Below are 16,695 nucleotides of genomic sequence, written 5' to 3' on the forward strand. Positions count from 1 at the left end.
GAAACATTATCTGTGTCCTCTGGTTCAAGGTAATCCTGGGGAGGACCCGTGCCAGATCTCATTTGTTACTGCTTCCTCATTGTCTTGTATAGTACCTAACACAAAAATAGGCAGTGGAAAAGTAGCAAATAAGACTAAATTTAACCATGAGGAGAAGCATCGCAGAGGATTGAGTAAATTATCTCAAGTTGTGCATTTAGCCAGTTGAGGAGCTGAGGTTAGAACGCTGGTTATCACGTAGAGGTATTCAGTTCTTTACATATCCTCACGTAGCTTCTAGCATCAAAAGGGACTTTGTTTCTCTCTTTTTGGTCAACATAAATTTCTTTCAGATCAGGGTGCTTGCTGGGGTTTATTTTTTGTAGTAGCATCAAAGAGCTTTGGTAACGTTTCTGTACTTGGAAAGCAGCCACAGCAAACTTGCAACACAATCTAGAGTCGTATATTGGATCTATTCTCCCCATAGAGTCCTTCTTCCACATGGTCAGGGCTGCTCTGCAGGTTTCCAGACTGCCTGTGAAGAAAACAGTAGGGGATATGAATCTCCTTTGGTTGGTCTTTCCTTGTTTTCTCCGGATATATTTAAACTAGGAGGTGGGGGAGTTAAGGGGTAGGCGGGAAGAGGCCCCTCCATCTTCACTTTCTGCCTTTCTTCAAGCCAGGAACCTTGTGCTTGGGCAATCTTCCTCACAATCCCCAGGGCATTTTCTATTCTCTCCCACTCGATTTTACCACCCACACACTTCCAGCATTCCTTTGACTTGTCTCCCTTATCTGGCCCTGCCTTACCTCACTGAAACCTGAGATCAGTTTTACTTGTATATATCCTTACCCTCTGATTTATTTTGCCTCTTGACTGTATCACAGATCACTTTTTAAAAGATTTTATTTATTTATTTGAGAGAGAGAGAGCAAGCGCAAGCAAGGGGAGAGGCAGAAGGAGAGGGAGAACCCCAAGCAGACTCCCTGCTGAGCACAGACCCAAATGCAGGGCTCGGTCTGAGGACCCTGAGATCATGACCTGAGTCAAAACCAAGAGTCAGATGCTTAACTGACTGAGCCACCCAGGCGGCCCTCACTTTTTTTTTTGTCTTTAACCGAAGGGAACTTTCTAGACCCCAATCCTACAGCTGTTCTACTTGAAAGGCCCCTTGGTGGAAAATCAAACTACTTTACTATTTTACTTGTCAGTCTTTGTAGGGTCTATTGTTCAGGTCTTTCCTTGGATTGGAGTGATTTGTCTCTAACTAGAATAGTTTCTCAAGATACCGTAGGTTAAGACTCTTTCTTAGAATGACTGAACAGGAAATTGCTTCATTGGGGACAGCCAGTGGATATTTTCTTAACTTTGGGTGTGTCTTTTTTATATTATTGGGAAGCCAGTTTATAGGTCATGCTTAAAAAATACTCCCTCAGCTCTTCAGTGACAGCATCTGGTCCTGAAACCTGTTTTTACCCTGGCCACAAGCTCTTTTATAGGTTTCCCTGGGCTACACTCCCCACTTTTGATAATATGGATGCCACTCCCATTTGTGGGGAAAGCTGCAGGTATGTACTGGCTCCCACTGAGTTAAGTTTGGATTTTAAAATGCACGAACTTCAGATCACAGAATTAGTTATGGAGACATGTGAACTGATGGTTCTTTGTTTTACAGATATTTTTACTAATCTCACTGTCCCTAATAAAATTAGAGTACACATTCATTTGGTGTAGAGAGACTTAGAAAACCAAGACAACTTGGACAACTCAATTCAAATAGTATTCCTATTAAGTCATACATGTTTTTTCCTTGTGGAAGCATAGTTAACTTGTTTCACAAAGACCGATGACTTGTCTTTTTATCTTAAAGGATGGCCAGTCCTGTACTTTCACTTCTTGCTTCCAAAACTCATTCCCAAGACTCCAGAGGCTTTCCTCCTTCTGAGCCTACACTTCACACCTCAGCCTATGAAGTCTAATTTTTTCACATTAGGAGGACCCAGCTCTCCTCCTGCAGTTACCTAAATCATTTATGTAGTCAACAAGCACTTATTGAAGGTTTGTTATATGCCAGCAAGTTTTTTTAGGTGTTAGGGTCCAATAGTGAACTGGACACTCAGTCTCTGACCTCACAGAGCAGAAATCTGTGGTGTTAAAAAGAGACAACAGATCCAAAATGCGGTCACTTGTGCTAAGCCCATGTAACCAAACCGAAACTTAATACCTAACCTAATTGCAGTTTCAACCTCTCCCAGGAAGGTAATCTTAAACCAATAAATCTGGAATTTTCTGGTCAGCACTAGTGAGTTAATTCACCTGATAAACCCCTTCCATTCCCAAAAGAAAGATGAGTTAATCTGCTCTTTCCTTGTCCCTGCCCCCTTATGTCTATAAACGTCACCTGTTGTGTTCAGCTCTTCAGAGCTCTGTTCCATCTGCTATATGGGATGCTGCCTGAGTCATGAATCATTGAATAAAGCCAATTAGATCTTGAAATTTATTCAGTTGAATTTTGTTTTTTAACAGTGGGAACTGAGTATCTTTTTTTTTTTTTTAAGAGATAGAGAGTGTGATTTTATTGAAATGTTTTAGCACAATGTTGGAGCATCTTAAAATCCTGCATTCTAAACCAATGTGAGCACTGTAAATAACATATTCCTGAATTCAGTTGACATCATATCTAACTAAGGAAAGTTATAATATGATTGTCTAGTAGTACTAATAAACTAATATAATTTAAATTGGAGGCTAAATAATTTTGGTATATTCACATTTCTCTGGCTGCCCTTTATGACTACACATACTCCAAGTCTACCTCCATTCCACTGAGTTGGACGGGACCAACATAATTAGTGGTTTCACTTAAAAGTCTCACACCACTAGTAGCAAGGAATTTGAAAGTTCTGGCATTAAGATACAGTCAATGTGTATCACACAATTACTTTACCAGGTTACAATGTCATTCTTTCTCAAAAACCATTTGAAGATACAGCAAAATGCTAGTCTCTGCAACAACTAAAATGATATTTTCTAACTTCAATCCAAACTCTGATGTGGTAAAAATTGAAGTTTTAAAAATTGCTGTTCAAATTTGTTAATGGCTTAAATAGACATGATTTTCCACCTGCAGAATTTAGATCAGAGAATTTATTCTCTACAAATTTTAAGACTCAACAGAAGGGAGAGATTGTTGCTTGTTACCAGCCCTTCTCTTCTGGGGCTGAAGAAATCAATTGGTCATCTACCAAAGCACACACAATAAAATTCACAATAAAATTCACAGAGGTACTTCACTTAAGAGAATGTTATCCAGAGCCATCTTACAAACAATGAAGACTCAGTGAACTTCTCCCTCATGGTACTTTTGGGCCACTTTTTGAAAATTATCTTATTAGAGCAACTAATGTTTACTTATTTGTATTTTTTCCCACAGGCCTCTCCTACCCACATTTTTCATGTAGCAGCTTTAGTTAAAATATCAGTTGCCTTGAGACTTGCTACTTCTGATTACAAAAAACAAAAGAACACAACCAAAATGAATAAATGTTTAAATATGCATTCAGTGGCACTCATATAAACTTGCCTTTTTATTTATGTTAAAAGCAAAATAACGTCTTTATCTTGATGAAAATCCAAAATATGAAATTATTGGAAAAAATGCAAAGTAAAAGCTATGGCTAAAAATACAACGTAAAAGAACAAGATAATAGGACACGAGCTACACTAAAAAACTGTCCACCTGGGATGGACAGAGAGCAGTATCAGTGTGACAGTGACTCTGGAGACTATATCTTAAAACACTTTCTAAAGCAGATCTTTTGCTAAACCTAACTTTGGAATTTTAGGACATAGCATATCAGGTGAGAGTTATGAAACCGAACCCAAGTTCATCTGTCTGATGTGCAGTAAAGCCAATCACTGAGACAGGGAATATGAAGCAAGGAAAGGGCTGATGCTAGAGGCAGCCAAATGAGACAGGAGACTAGCTTAAATCCAGCTCCCCAGCTGGGGTTAGAACAGGTTGTAATAACCACAGGGTTGGGATTACACACATATTGATGAAAGGGCAGGGAAACTTACGATTATTCATGAGGAGAGAGGAAGTATATGCACTGAACAAAAACATACGTAACATACTGTGTGTTCACTGTGGGGTGGAGATTTAAGACTAAAATGAGGCTGATTTGGCCACTATGTCAAAAAGTCATCTGCAGGACAAGGAGAGGAGCTCTGTGTGAGCTCCGAGAGTTGGTATAAACTGGATGGGGTCTTGGGCTCCTTATCTCCGGTAGGGTCTGCAGGGCCTTGCTTGTTTGCAGGCTGGAATCGTATCAGTGACGTTCATTAGTGTCAGCCCAGGTCTCTGTGGAGACAGCCAGTGCATTTGTTGGTGGGGCCATTTTTACATGTCGTACTTCATGAACCATGACATGGGGTGTTCAAAGATAAACTGAGTCATATTAAAAATTTTTAAAGTTTATTTGAGCAAAACTTCGATTTGGACAGCATCCAGTCTTTCAGAGAGAAAGAAACTCTGAGAAGCCGTACAGAATGAACAACTTTTAATAGGTTGAAAGGAGGGGGTTTAAGGAAATTATACTGGCAAAAGGGTGGTTGCTTTATGCAAAATCACTTTCCTTTAGGGGATGGCAGGGGTCTATTATGCAGATTATCTCACAAGTGCTGAGCAGGTGATTGACTGGTTTAAGATTCCATTTCTGGGAGAGCTGAAAGTGTAATTCCCAGTTTGGTGACAGGAGGCTTCACTTAAGCGACTCCATTTGGGGCCTGTTGTCTTGTTTGATATCTTTTAGCTTCAAAGAACAAGAAAATTTGCATTTTTCTCTTTCATTTCTTTGTCAATTTGGAGTGACTTCCAAGAGAATAAGGGGAAACCACAGCCTTCGCTCTACCATTTAAACAATGGAAAAGTCTCATTTTATTTGTTAATCCAATCTTTGCAATTGTTCTTTTCTTTTAGCATTTAGATTGACTTAAGCATTTGGTAAGTTGTTGGGAAAGACAATGAGAAACCTCTTTCTGAACAATTTCATTCATGAAACCGAACATCTTTTTAGTGTCATCAGCTAGGAGCACTTGGATATTAAAATTCGCTGTTTACTGCACTAAGTTTTATTTTGAGTGAATTCTTCATTTAAGGAACTCAGATTCTAGAAGGGAACAGGATAAAAGGCAATTTAGAACATGTTTTCTGCCTTCAAGAGTCTTTTAATTTAATAGGGAGATTATAAGACATTCAGCTACAATGGTTGTTCATGATTCATCCATGTGAGAGGGAAAAAGCATTTCAGACTGGAGGGATTTGAAAAGGATTCATGATTGGGGCACAGATTCAATTAAGTCTATGAATAGGCAGAATTTTTGAAGTGAATGGGGAACGTGGATCCCAGCTGGAACAGGGGTGGGAAGAGAGTTGTAGCACGTGTTTGAGGAGACTGCTTATTTTTTAGCTTGTGGTGGTCTGTGGAGAGTATGGGTAGGAAAGTCCAATAAGTTGGAAAGTTACATTGAGCTTGAATTTAGAGGATTATACATGCCAGGTTAAGTAGTTTGAATTTTACTTCATCAGTAAAATTCACAAGATGTGTTTAATCAGGAGAAATGTTGAGGGTAATGCATTTGAAGGAGAGTTTGAAGAATGGCTATGAATGGTGGGCGGGGGGAGGGATGCCTTGGACTAATCCAATCAGGAGGTAATCCTTATAGTCAAATGTGTAGTAATTTGAGTCTCAACATGATGCAAGTGAGAATGGGCAGATGTGAGGGACAAAGGGGCTGGTGCTGAAAATGTCCTGCACAATATGACTGCCTTTGGGGGGTTCATATGTTGAGAGGTCTTACACAGAACTAAGGGACTCACAGGATGTTATATTTTCTCTTTCATGGTTTCTCTCTTCTTTAAGGACATTTGGTGGAATTGTAGCATTATTAAATGGACATTCCTTACAAACACTCTCAATTTTGTTTTCTGAGAAAGTTCCCAAATGGGGTCTATAGCTGGCAGGGATGTGATGCTTACTGCAGAATGCCAGAGAGCCTTGAGCTATTGTCTGGCATTTTCCAGTTACACACAGATACAAAAAATAAAATGCTGGTCAATATACTTTTATTGAAGAACATCTTCTGTGTGACTGGAGCCATACTAAGGGCTGAGGGCACACAAAAGACTAGAGGACAAACTTTATTCTTCAAGGAGCTCATTGTTCTAGGAGGGTGGACAGACACACTAGGAGTATAACTATAATAGCTATTTTACCATCATTTTCTGCTAGTTCCTTCACATGAATATGTTTCTGCTGATTAAATTTTCTCCTGGTTACACATCATACTTTCCCTGGGAATTTTTTAGAAGATTTATTTATTTATTTGAGAGCGAGACAGACAACATGAGCAGGGAGAGAGATAGAGAGAGACAGAGAGGCAGAATCCTCAAGCAGACTCCCCACTGAGCACAGAGCCCTATCCCAGGACCCTGAGATCATGACCTGAGCCAATATCAAGAGTTGGCCACTCAAATGACTGAGCCAGCCAGGTGCCCTCCGGTAATTTTTGATTGTATGCTGGACATTGTAAATTATATGTTGTTTGCTGGATTTGCTGTAATTCTTTATGTATTTCATCCCAGAACGGGATGCCACTAAGTTACTTGGAATTAATTTGATCATTTCAAGGATTGTTTAAAAGCTTTGTTAGAGGGACTATATATTACAATATCCTTATTAGGACTCTGCTGGATTCTCCACACATTAGGAGATCATCTTCCCATTCTGGCTGGTGAGATGCGAACTATTCCTAACCCTGTGTAAGCGCTGAGGATTTTTTTCTGCTTAATCCTTTTTAGTCATTCCTTCCCTGGCCTTGGTAGTTTTCTCACATGCATGCCCAGTTCAGAACTCAAAGACTCATGGAAACCTCTCTGCAGATCTCCAGAGCTCCCTGTTCAGATTTCTCTTGGGTACTTTGTTCTACAAAGTAGCTGTCTCAGTACAATTTAGCTGAGTTGGTCCTGCTGCATTTGGATCTTCGTTTGGTTTCCTCTTACTGTGCTGTACCCTGGAAGCTGCTTGCGAGCACTAAACTCATGAAATCATAGGGCTTATCTGCTGGCACCCCTTATCTCAGGAATCGCAGTCCCATGCTGCCTTCTGTCCAATGTCTGAAAAACATTGTTTTAAATATTTTTGTCTGGTCTGGTTTTCCAGCTGTTTAAGGCAAGAGGATAAATCTGTTCCATGTTTAAATGTTACATGTTATACCTTGGTTGGATCAAGTTCTCCATCTAGATTTTATGATTATGGAAACTGCTCTAATTTTCATCTTACTTAAATGCCTAAATTAAATGAACGATAAATATGAGAAACTGAATAATACACAGTTTGCTACAGTAGGGGTAATTAATTAAGAGTGTTGGATTAATTTATAAGAAATTTTCAGAAATTGGAAAAAATATATGAGAACCAGGCAAGAAGCCTGAATATTTCTTTAGAATATTAAGTAATAACTGTTAAGTAAGAGTTGTTTGATCAACATAATCAATATAACATATATAATGTACTATAACATAATTTCTTAGCTATGATTTTATTTTATTTTATTTTTATTTATTATTATTTTTTAAAGATTTTATTTATTTATTTGACAGAGATAGGGACAGCCAGCGAGAGAGGGAACACAAGCAGGAGGAGTGGGAGAGGAAGAAGCAGGCTCATAGCGGAAGAGCCTGATGTGGGGCTTGATCCCATAACGCTGGGATCACGCCCTGAGCCGAAGGCAGACGCTTAACCGCTGTGCCACCCAGGCGCCCCTTTAGCTATGATTTTAAAGTTTCACATAGCAAAGTATTTTTACCCACAAAAACAAATACCATGACCCTTTATTATATTTAATTTTTTTCCTTGAAAGTATTAGAAGCAAGTGAGAGAACTATGTCTTATATTCATTATAGTTATTCTGTCCTAGTATTTTCCCACTAATACAAAGGCATTTGGCACATTTTCTATTACAGATTATTTCCACTTCTTATTTCTTAAGATCATTATAGCATTTTCTTCCTTCCATCTGACAACTTTTCCTCCTGAATACAATCCAAATAAGCCAAAAATCTATTTTATTTTCTACAACCGAATACATGAATTTCAATTTTGAGGCATTACGAGATAATATCACCTGTTCTAGCAGTTATGGCTTTAAATATTTTTTATATCCTTGCTTATATCTTAGTTTTTAATTTCTATATGTAGGACTGTTCTTTCAAAATCGGAAGTGTGACAGATTGTGTACACATTTCTTTAAGGCTTAAGTTTCAGTATTAATACTCCAAATAAAATACCAAGTTGTCATTAAGAGTATGGACTCCCTTTCCCCATCCAGTGACACCTGCTTTGGTGTCAATAGGAAGAGCTTCCAGCAACAGCAGGGCCACTTTGGGGAGTTTCTCTCTCTTTGCAGTCCTGAGACACTTCTCCAGTGTCCAAAGACACCAGGGTAGGCAGGGACATAATCACAGCAGGGGATAGAGGGAAAGACCCAAGAACTTGAGAATTACAGAATTCCCAATCTGATTAGCAGAGAGCAAATAGGCCAAAATCATCATCATCATCATCAGAAACTCAGGGAGCTGAGGGAAAGTAACAAATAATAAAACACATCTAACATTTATATCATTGGAGTCTAAGAAGAGGAGAAAGAAAGTTGGGTTGAAAGACTTTTTGAAGCAATAATGGTTATCCACTCCAAGGAACATACCCCACAGGTTAAGGGCTCTGTTTCACATGACTGTCCCCTACCTACCCCCATTTGATGCCAGTTCCAGGATGTCACTCGTATTTCTGATTGACTACAAATCAGTTTTTCCTAACTCCCTCCTCATGTTTGATAATTTGCTAGAACTGCTCACAGAACTCTGGGAACACTTAGGTTTACCAGCTTATTATAATATTATAGAGGATACAACTCAAAAACAGCCAGGTGGAAGACATGCGTAGGACCAGATATGAAGAAGGAGCATGGAGCTTCCACACCTTCTCTGGGCTTACCACCCTCCCAGCACCTCTTCACATGTTCATCAATGTGGAAGCTGTCTGAACCACTTCAGTTAGGGTTTTCATGGAGGCTTCATTGTATGGGCACAATTGATTAAATCATTGGCCATTGGTAATTAACTCAACAGATGCTGAGAGTTTCAACTCTCTAATCACATGGTTCGGTCCCCTGGCAGCCTGTTTCTCATCCTGAGGGGCTTTCCAAAAGTTACTTCATTAACATAAATTCAGACATGTGTGAAAAAGGCATAGAAAAAGGCTTGTTATGAATAACAAATAAATAATAAATAAATAAATAAATAAATAAATAAATAAATAAGAGAGAGAGATCTTCTGATTCTGGAAATTCAAAGTACTTTTGGAGCTGTGTAGCAGGAACTGAGAATGAAGACCAAATATATATTTCTCATTATATCACATAATATCGCACACTGCAAATTCTATATCTGGCAAAAGTATGTTTCAGGAAGAAAATTAGGATAGTAATGTTATAAGAAATGAAGACAGGATCCAAGTATTTGACAAAATGCAACACCATTCATAATAAAAACTCTCAGCAGGGGCGCCTGGGTGGTACAGCGGTTAAGCGTCTGCCTTCGGCTCAGGGCGTGATCCCGGCGTTATGGGATCGAGCCCCACATCGGGCTCCTCCGCTGTGAGCCTGCTTCTTCCTCTCCCACTCCCCCTGCTTGTGTTCCCCCTCTTGCTGGCTGTCTCTATCTCTGCCAGATAAATAAATAAAATCTTAAAAAAAAAACTCTCAGCAAATTAGGAATAGAGAAAACTACTTCAACTGGATAAAGAACATATACACAAGCCCCACATACTTAATGGTGAAAGACTGAACATTTTTTATCTAAGTCTAGGAACAAAGCAAGGATGTCAGCTCTTACCACTCTTATTCAACATAGTACTAGAAATTCTAGCTGCCACGATTAGATAAGAAAAAGAAATAAAAGATATACAGATAGAAATAAAACTCTATTTGTAGATGACATGATTGCCTCTGTAGAAGATCCCAAGGAATTGGATTTTTAATTCCTAAAACAACCTCCTAGAATTAACAGGAGTGAGTTTACCGCAGCCACAGAATCCAACATCAATACAAGAAACCTAATGGCATTTCTAGATGCTAAGACTGAACATGCTGAAACCAAACTTAAAAATATAATACCGTTTAAAAATCACTCAAAAACAATTGCAACACTGAGATATAAACCTGGCAAAGCAAGCATAGGTTCTGTGTGGGGAAAAAAAAAATCACAAAATTCTGATTTAAAAAGTGGAAGAAGACCCAAAGAAATGGAGACGTATAGAGTGTTCATGGATTTGAAGACTCAACATAGTAAAGATATCAAATCTCCACATTGGCTCTGTAGGTCAATTGCAATTCCTATCCAAATTTTAGCGTGGCTTTTTGTAGAAAGAGACAAGCATATTCCACATTTTATATGGAAAGGCACAAGCCCTAGAATAGTTTTTAAAACCTTGGCAAAGAAGAATAAAGGTTTGTAGCTGTTAAAACCAAATTTATAAAACAGGGTATATTGAGAGAAGTTAAATATCATGCTTCTGGGTAAGATGTAGAAAGACCCAAAAGTCCACTGCTTCCAACCTGAGAATGAGAAAAAAGATGGATAATCTACAGAGTTGCTGAAAAAAAAAAAAAAAGTATACCTGTAATGAGTGAGACAAGAGAGGAAAACCCATAATATTTTCTGAAAAGCATAGTCCTGATTTCAACCTGATGCCACAGGCTCTGTTCTTTCAAATTGGAGAGAAAAAGCAAAGGCTTCAAAGAGAAAAATCAGACTTCTCTTCATTTCAGGGACTTCAAGTTCAGCAGGTTCCAAGCTGGGTTCATCTCTGTTCTCTTGTCTATTCAAACCTCTGCTACGTCTTGTGTTTCTCATCTCAGTAAATGTCACCACCATCTACCCCAGTCACTTAGGCTGAAAGTCGGTGTCATCCCAGACTCCTCTCCATCATCTGCCTCATCCGATCACTTACCAAGAGCTACCAGTTTTACCTCCCCAAGTTTTCTTAAATCAACTCTGTCCTCTTGCTTAATATTACCACCACGAGAACAATTCCAGCCCTTATCCTGGGATCGCCAGGTCTGTTGGGATGACTTGTCTGTTTCCCATCTAGCCTACACCTTGCAGTCTCCTAATCTCCAGGAAATTACTGCCTGACTTAATTCCAGCTTGAAATCTCTGGAAAGAGGCTGAACTGAAGCAGTTCATTGCCTCCACTGCCCTCCCTGGCTTGCCTCCTCCTGATTTGATCTCTCCAGCCCCATCGCCTGCTAGTTTGTAACCAAAGAATTCCAAACTGTACTTCTTGCATAGCCTATGTAGATACTTTCAAACTGTTCCACTGATAGGAACAGCACTCCCTTCTTTGCTCTGATAATTCTTACTTTACAGACTCATTTTGGTTAAACTGTACTCCTACTGGGTAGCCTGTGTCCCTCACCTGCACCTCTATCGCGCCCCGTGGAACCTTTATTTTGGCATTTACCTATCGTTTTGGAACTGTTCGTCTGTGTGCACACTCCATGCATTGGTTTGAACGCGCTGTCTGCAGCCAGAGGGGCACTCACCACAGACGCTCAGCTCACGGAACACGCGTAGGCAAAGTTGTTCTTTTTTCCTCCCACTAATCGCCGCCTTTCCCTCCCAGTTGACTGGTGACACACAGTAGAAGAAAACCAAGGTCAAGGCCATAGCTCAAGACCCTCCCACATTACTCGCACCAGCTGAAAGGCATCTGCGTACGCCCGCAGTTCGGACACGCTGGGTCGGGTGCGGTGCTCCGCCTTTCCCGCCCCCCTCGCCCAAAGCTCGAGACCTCCTTGTCACTGCTGGCCAGGCCCCCCGGCTCCGGCGCGCGGCGTCTGGGTCCGCGGAGAGGCGGCGGGAGCAGCATGGGACCTCGGCCCCCCGGGCGGCGCGTGATGGGCACCCCGCGGCGCTTCAGGTGACCTTATACTAGGCAGCGCAGCCCGCGGTTCCAGGCGCGGTGGCCCTCGCGCCCAGCCCGGCTGCCGGGTAGCCCCGAGCGCGCTAACCCGAGGGCCTACTAGACCTCCTACCCGGCTCCGATCATCTACAGTTTATTTCGCCCAGGGGCCGTTACGTGGAGCAAGGACCCCTTTGGACTGGGACGTCCCCCTGGGTCCTCTTATCTGCCCCGAGCCTCTCTTCATCGACTGACTTGCCCTTCAAGCTTTCGCTCCTCCAGCTCATCTGCCCACACCTCAGATACGCACGAGCCCCGCTGAGAATGTGCATTATCCCAGAGAGAAAGAAGTCAGCGTGTGGATGCTGACAAAATGCTCCAGGGATAGGACACTGCAGCCTTTCTGAACCTGGTGGATGGAGTGCTCCCACCTCTCATTGAGCCCCTTACTCCAACCCCCCCTTTTCCCAGGACCCCCTTTCCCCAGTTCCCACACCTGCTCTGTCCTGTTCCTGGCTGTGGCCTTCTAGGACTGAGGCTATCCTCTGCTTTCTGTCGGGAGTGAGGTGGGCTGTGGGACAGTCCTGGTGGTGCAGGGGACCTCAGTGGATCCAGGTTCAGGTCCCTGCGCATGAGGCTCGCCTAGAAGACTCTTCTGTGAGCCTCGGTGGCTCTTGCCTCTAACCTGCAGCTAGAGCAACGTTTTAATCCTCAGTTTGACGAGCCCAGTGCCTTCCCCTGGTCATTGCTCTTTCTTTCTCTTTTCAGCCGGTGTCTCTCCTGGAAAAGAATCTTGTGCATCTTTTTCCTGCCACTTATCTTATCAGGTTTTGCTCCCCGAGTGAAAGACAAAGAGGGTCTTATATATGCAAATGCCCAGCTCCAGCCAGTCCGGTACAGTTTGCTTGAGGGGGGTAAGCGGGGAGGGTTCTCCTTTCTTCTAGAAGACAATAGGGCGGGATGCTCAGAGCTCGTCCTGCCACGGAGCTTCCTTTTCTGCTGAGGTTATGGCGGCCTCTCCTCTCTCTCTCTCTCTCAGCATGTTTAATTGGTCTCACCTGACCCCCCGCACGCTGAAGGACCGATCTGTGGGACTCCAGGCTGCAAGCCGAGTCGGGAGTAAGCCATACTTCACGCTGGGCGGTCACAAGTTCCTGATTTTCGGGGGCTCCATCCACTATTTCCGGGTACCCAGGGAGTACTGGAGGGACCGCTTGCTGAAGCTGAAGGCCTGTGGCTTCAACACCCTTACCACGTGAGTGCTGGCCCTTGAGCGCTCCGTGGCCTTGCTACCCTACAGCGACTCCTAACCCCTGCATCCAGGAGCAGAGCCTCTGGACTTGGGAACCCCGCCGGAGGGCTTACCTTCTGAATAGTCATTTCTAGCATGTGTCTTATATACTTAAAGATCTCACCTCACACTTAGTTTGCTGTGGTCAAAGCCTTGGGTAGGGGGTCATGAGAGAAAGAAGGAGTAAGTGATTGCCTCAGGGATCTAATGGGAGAGTCATTGGGTCCCTTAGGAGCTCAGTTTAATGACAAAGGCTCAAAGTATACTTATAGATCAATAAATGCGTGGTGGGTTTCTTTTTTTTTTTTTTTTAAGATTTTATTTATTTGAGAGAGAGTGTGCACACAAGCTGGGGGGAGGGGCAGAGGGAGAAGCAGACTCCCTGCCGAGCAGGGAGCCTGACATGGGGCTCCATCTAATCCCAGGACCCTGGAATCATGACCTGAGCCAAAGGCAGACCCTTAATAAGACACCCAGGCGCCCCAATACGTGATGTTTTAAAAACAATTTTTATTTACGTATATGGAGGTGAGCTTGTAAAGGAATAATAGTATTAAAAAAATGAACATGTCAAAGGAAATACCAGTGTCACTAAAGTGAAGTTTAATGGCATTAAGGGAACGAATACTGTAGCTTAATGATTAAGAGCAAAGGGTTGCAGAGTCAGACAGACCTGTCTTCAGCGTCAGCTCTGCCTCCAGGCAGCACCTCCCAGGGCCCGGTGTCCTTGTCTATACGTGGGCAAAATAAAAATTGGTTCATAAGTTTGTATTGATGATTAAGTGAGATAAAGCCTTTACCGTATTTATGTGAAAAATGCCTATCACAATGCGTGGCACGCACGTGCACTCAATTATGATGGCAAAAAAAGAAATGCAAACCTACTTTAGTCCATCATAAGATTTTACATATAAATGTAACATGATTAAATATACATTTAACACGATAAATTTAGCATGATCTTCAGCATGATTAGGTGTATAGTGATGACAAGTAACGTGTATGTAGGGTCCACTGGTGGCTGGGCATTTTGTAATGTTCACTAAATCATGTAATCTTCACAACTAGCTGTCCTGTGAGATGGAGAGTGTAATTCCCACTGTGCAGGGGGAAAATAACAGAAACATGGAGGGCTCAACTAGCTTGGTCAGGGCGAGTCTCCTCCCACCATCTTCTCAGGGTGTGACCACACAGTTGGGAGTGATGCTGGCGCGGTCACACACAGGCAGTCCTGCCTTTGCACAGATGGCCAGTCAAATGAAAACCAGATGCAAGCAAAAATCACATATGAATAGGAACAGTGGAGATCCCTTCATAACAAACCTTTTTTCCAAAAAAGTCTTGAAACTCAGAAGACTGGGAGTCAATAAAGGTAGGTTATAGGGTAAACCTATAGAAACCATTCATGGAAGGCAGCACTGTAACAGGTGCACGTGAGAGGATGTGAGGTTAACCTCATGGGAATGGTGTTTTTGGAGTCTGGAGCAAAGGCAGGGGAGCCCACCCTGAGTATAACAACGCTGCCATTGCCAGAACTGAGATCTCCATCTACATAGATCTGCACTGTAAAGTAAGACAACCAGGGGCGCCTGGGTGGCTCAGTTGGTTAAGCGGCTGCCTTCAGCTCAGTTCGTGATTCTGGGTTCCTGGGAGCGAGCCCTGCATTGGACTCCCCGCTCTGTGGGGAGTCTGCTTCTCCCTCTCCATTTGTCCCTCCCCCTGCTTGCGCTCTCTCTCTCTCTCTCAAATAAATAAAACCTTAAAAAAACAACCAGTTTTAGTCATTCAGCGAACATGTACATAGTATTTACACTCAGCCAGGCATGTTCTAAACCCTGGAAAATAATAATTCACGCTGTCTCTATATCAATACTATGTGGTGAGTAGTACAATCACTATCTTTTGTAGGTGAGAAAACTCAGGTGGAGGGAGGTTAAGGCAGTTGCCTAAAGACTACATAATATTAGCAGAGCTATGCTTGAATGCCGTCAGGCACCTGGTTCCAGCTGCTGGGCAACTCAACCGCCTTTCATAATTGTGGACTTCACTTAGAGACTGAGGGTGACATTCAGAGCACTTTGCAACCCTGCTTGTAAAGTCTTGTAAAGTTTAAGTCCCCCCTACAGGGCATTTTATCATTTGATGATGCAGAGTGTATTTGTCTGTTTCTTGGTGAGATGTTTGTTACCGGCAATTAGAATGGTCTGTTGTCTTCATGGTCAAGCTGTGGAATTTATTAGTAACATCAGGAAAAAGTAGAGGCAGTCCTGAGAGGCTTAAACTTACAATATAGAAGGGGAAAGAGCAGAAAAATGTTAGCAAAACTCTATGGGGCATTGAATGTAATGTTTTACATCTGTAACTATATTAATTATGTTAATTCAAAAATGGTTGAGTTCCTTTGCCTTTCTGGGGGTAATTCTACGTTGGTTGCTATGGATTATACTTACAATGCATTGGTTATTTAAAAAACAAAGAACCACTGGATGTCCTCACCCATCTACACCACTGACAAGATTTAGCAGGACCATCGAAATGCAAAACCTGCATTGGAATGTGAAGGGAAGCCCCTTTCCTCCTGAATGTCTCTCCACCGCCCTCTTGTGGCAAAGCTAAGTATGGTACTCACTACAAAGGACAAAATGCTTTAAGGGCTGGCTCCATCCATTACTGCAGAGCTGGTGCTGAAGGCTGCATTTTTTTTTTAAAAGATTTTATTCATTTATTTATTTATTTGACAGAGATAGAGACAGCCAGTGAGAGAGGGAACACAAGCAGGGGAAGTGGGAGAGGAGGAAGCAGGCTCATAGCGGAGGAGCCTGATGTGGGGCTGGGTCCCATAACGCCAGGATCACGCTCTGAGCTGAAAGCAGATGCTTAACCGCTGTGCCACCCAGGCGCCCCTGAAGGCTGCATTTAAAGCTGGAAGGCATGGATTCCCTAATTTCTCTTTCTTCAGTCTCATTGTTCGTGTATAGAAATGCAACTGATTTCTGAGCATTGATTTTGTATCCCGCCACATTACTGAATTGCTCTATAACTTCTAATAGTTTGGGAGTGGATTCTTTTGGGTTTTCCATATAGAGTATCATGNATCTGCGAAGAGAGACAGTTTGACTTCTTCTTTGCCGATTTGGATACCTTTTATCCCTTTTTGTTGTCTGATTGCTGTTGTAAGGACTTCTAGCACTATGTTGAATAATAATGGCGAGAGTGGGCATCCTTGTCGTTTTCCTGATCTTAAGGGAAAGGCTTCCAGCTTTTCCCCGTTGAGAATGATATTTGCTGTAGGCTTTTTCATAGATGGTTCTTATGAGATTGAGGAATGTACCCTCTATCCCTATACTCTGAAGGGTTTTAATCAGGAAAAGATGCTGTATTTTGTCAAATGCTTTTTC

The 16,695-nt window shown here is 42.1% G+C and overlaps 1 protein-coding gene across 2 annotated transcripts in view; it reads left to right on the plus strand.

Moving 5' to 3' along the window:
* The first annotated feature begins 11,845 nt into the window (after positions 1–11,845).
* The window catches only part of LOC100471178 (beta-galactosidase-1-like protein 3), a 52,734-nt gene continuing 47,884 nt past the window's right edge, over positions 11,846–16,695 (plus strand). For both annotated transcript variants that reach the window (XM_034666119.1, XM_034666120.1), the window contains exons 1-3: positions 11,846–12,024; positions 12,775–12,900; positions 13,046–13,261. In XM_034666119.1, the coding sequence (XP_034522010.1) occupies positions 11,972–12,024; positions 12,775–12,900; positions 13,046–13,261 (395 nt within the window). In that variant the 5' untranslated portion in view covers positions 11,846–11,971. The remainder of the gene's footprint in view (positions 12,025–12,774; positions 12,901–13,045; positions 13,262–16,695) is intronic.

This window comes from Ailuropoda melanoleuca, chromosome 8, assembly GCF_002007445.2.
Source record: "Ailuropoda melanoleuca isolate Jingjing chromosome 8, ASM200744v2, whole genome shotgun sequence".
In the NCBI taxonomy this organism is placed as follows: Eukaryota; Metazoa; Chordata; class Mammalia; order Carnivora; family Ursidae; genus Ailuropoda; species Ailuropoda melanoleuca.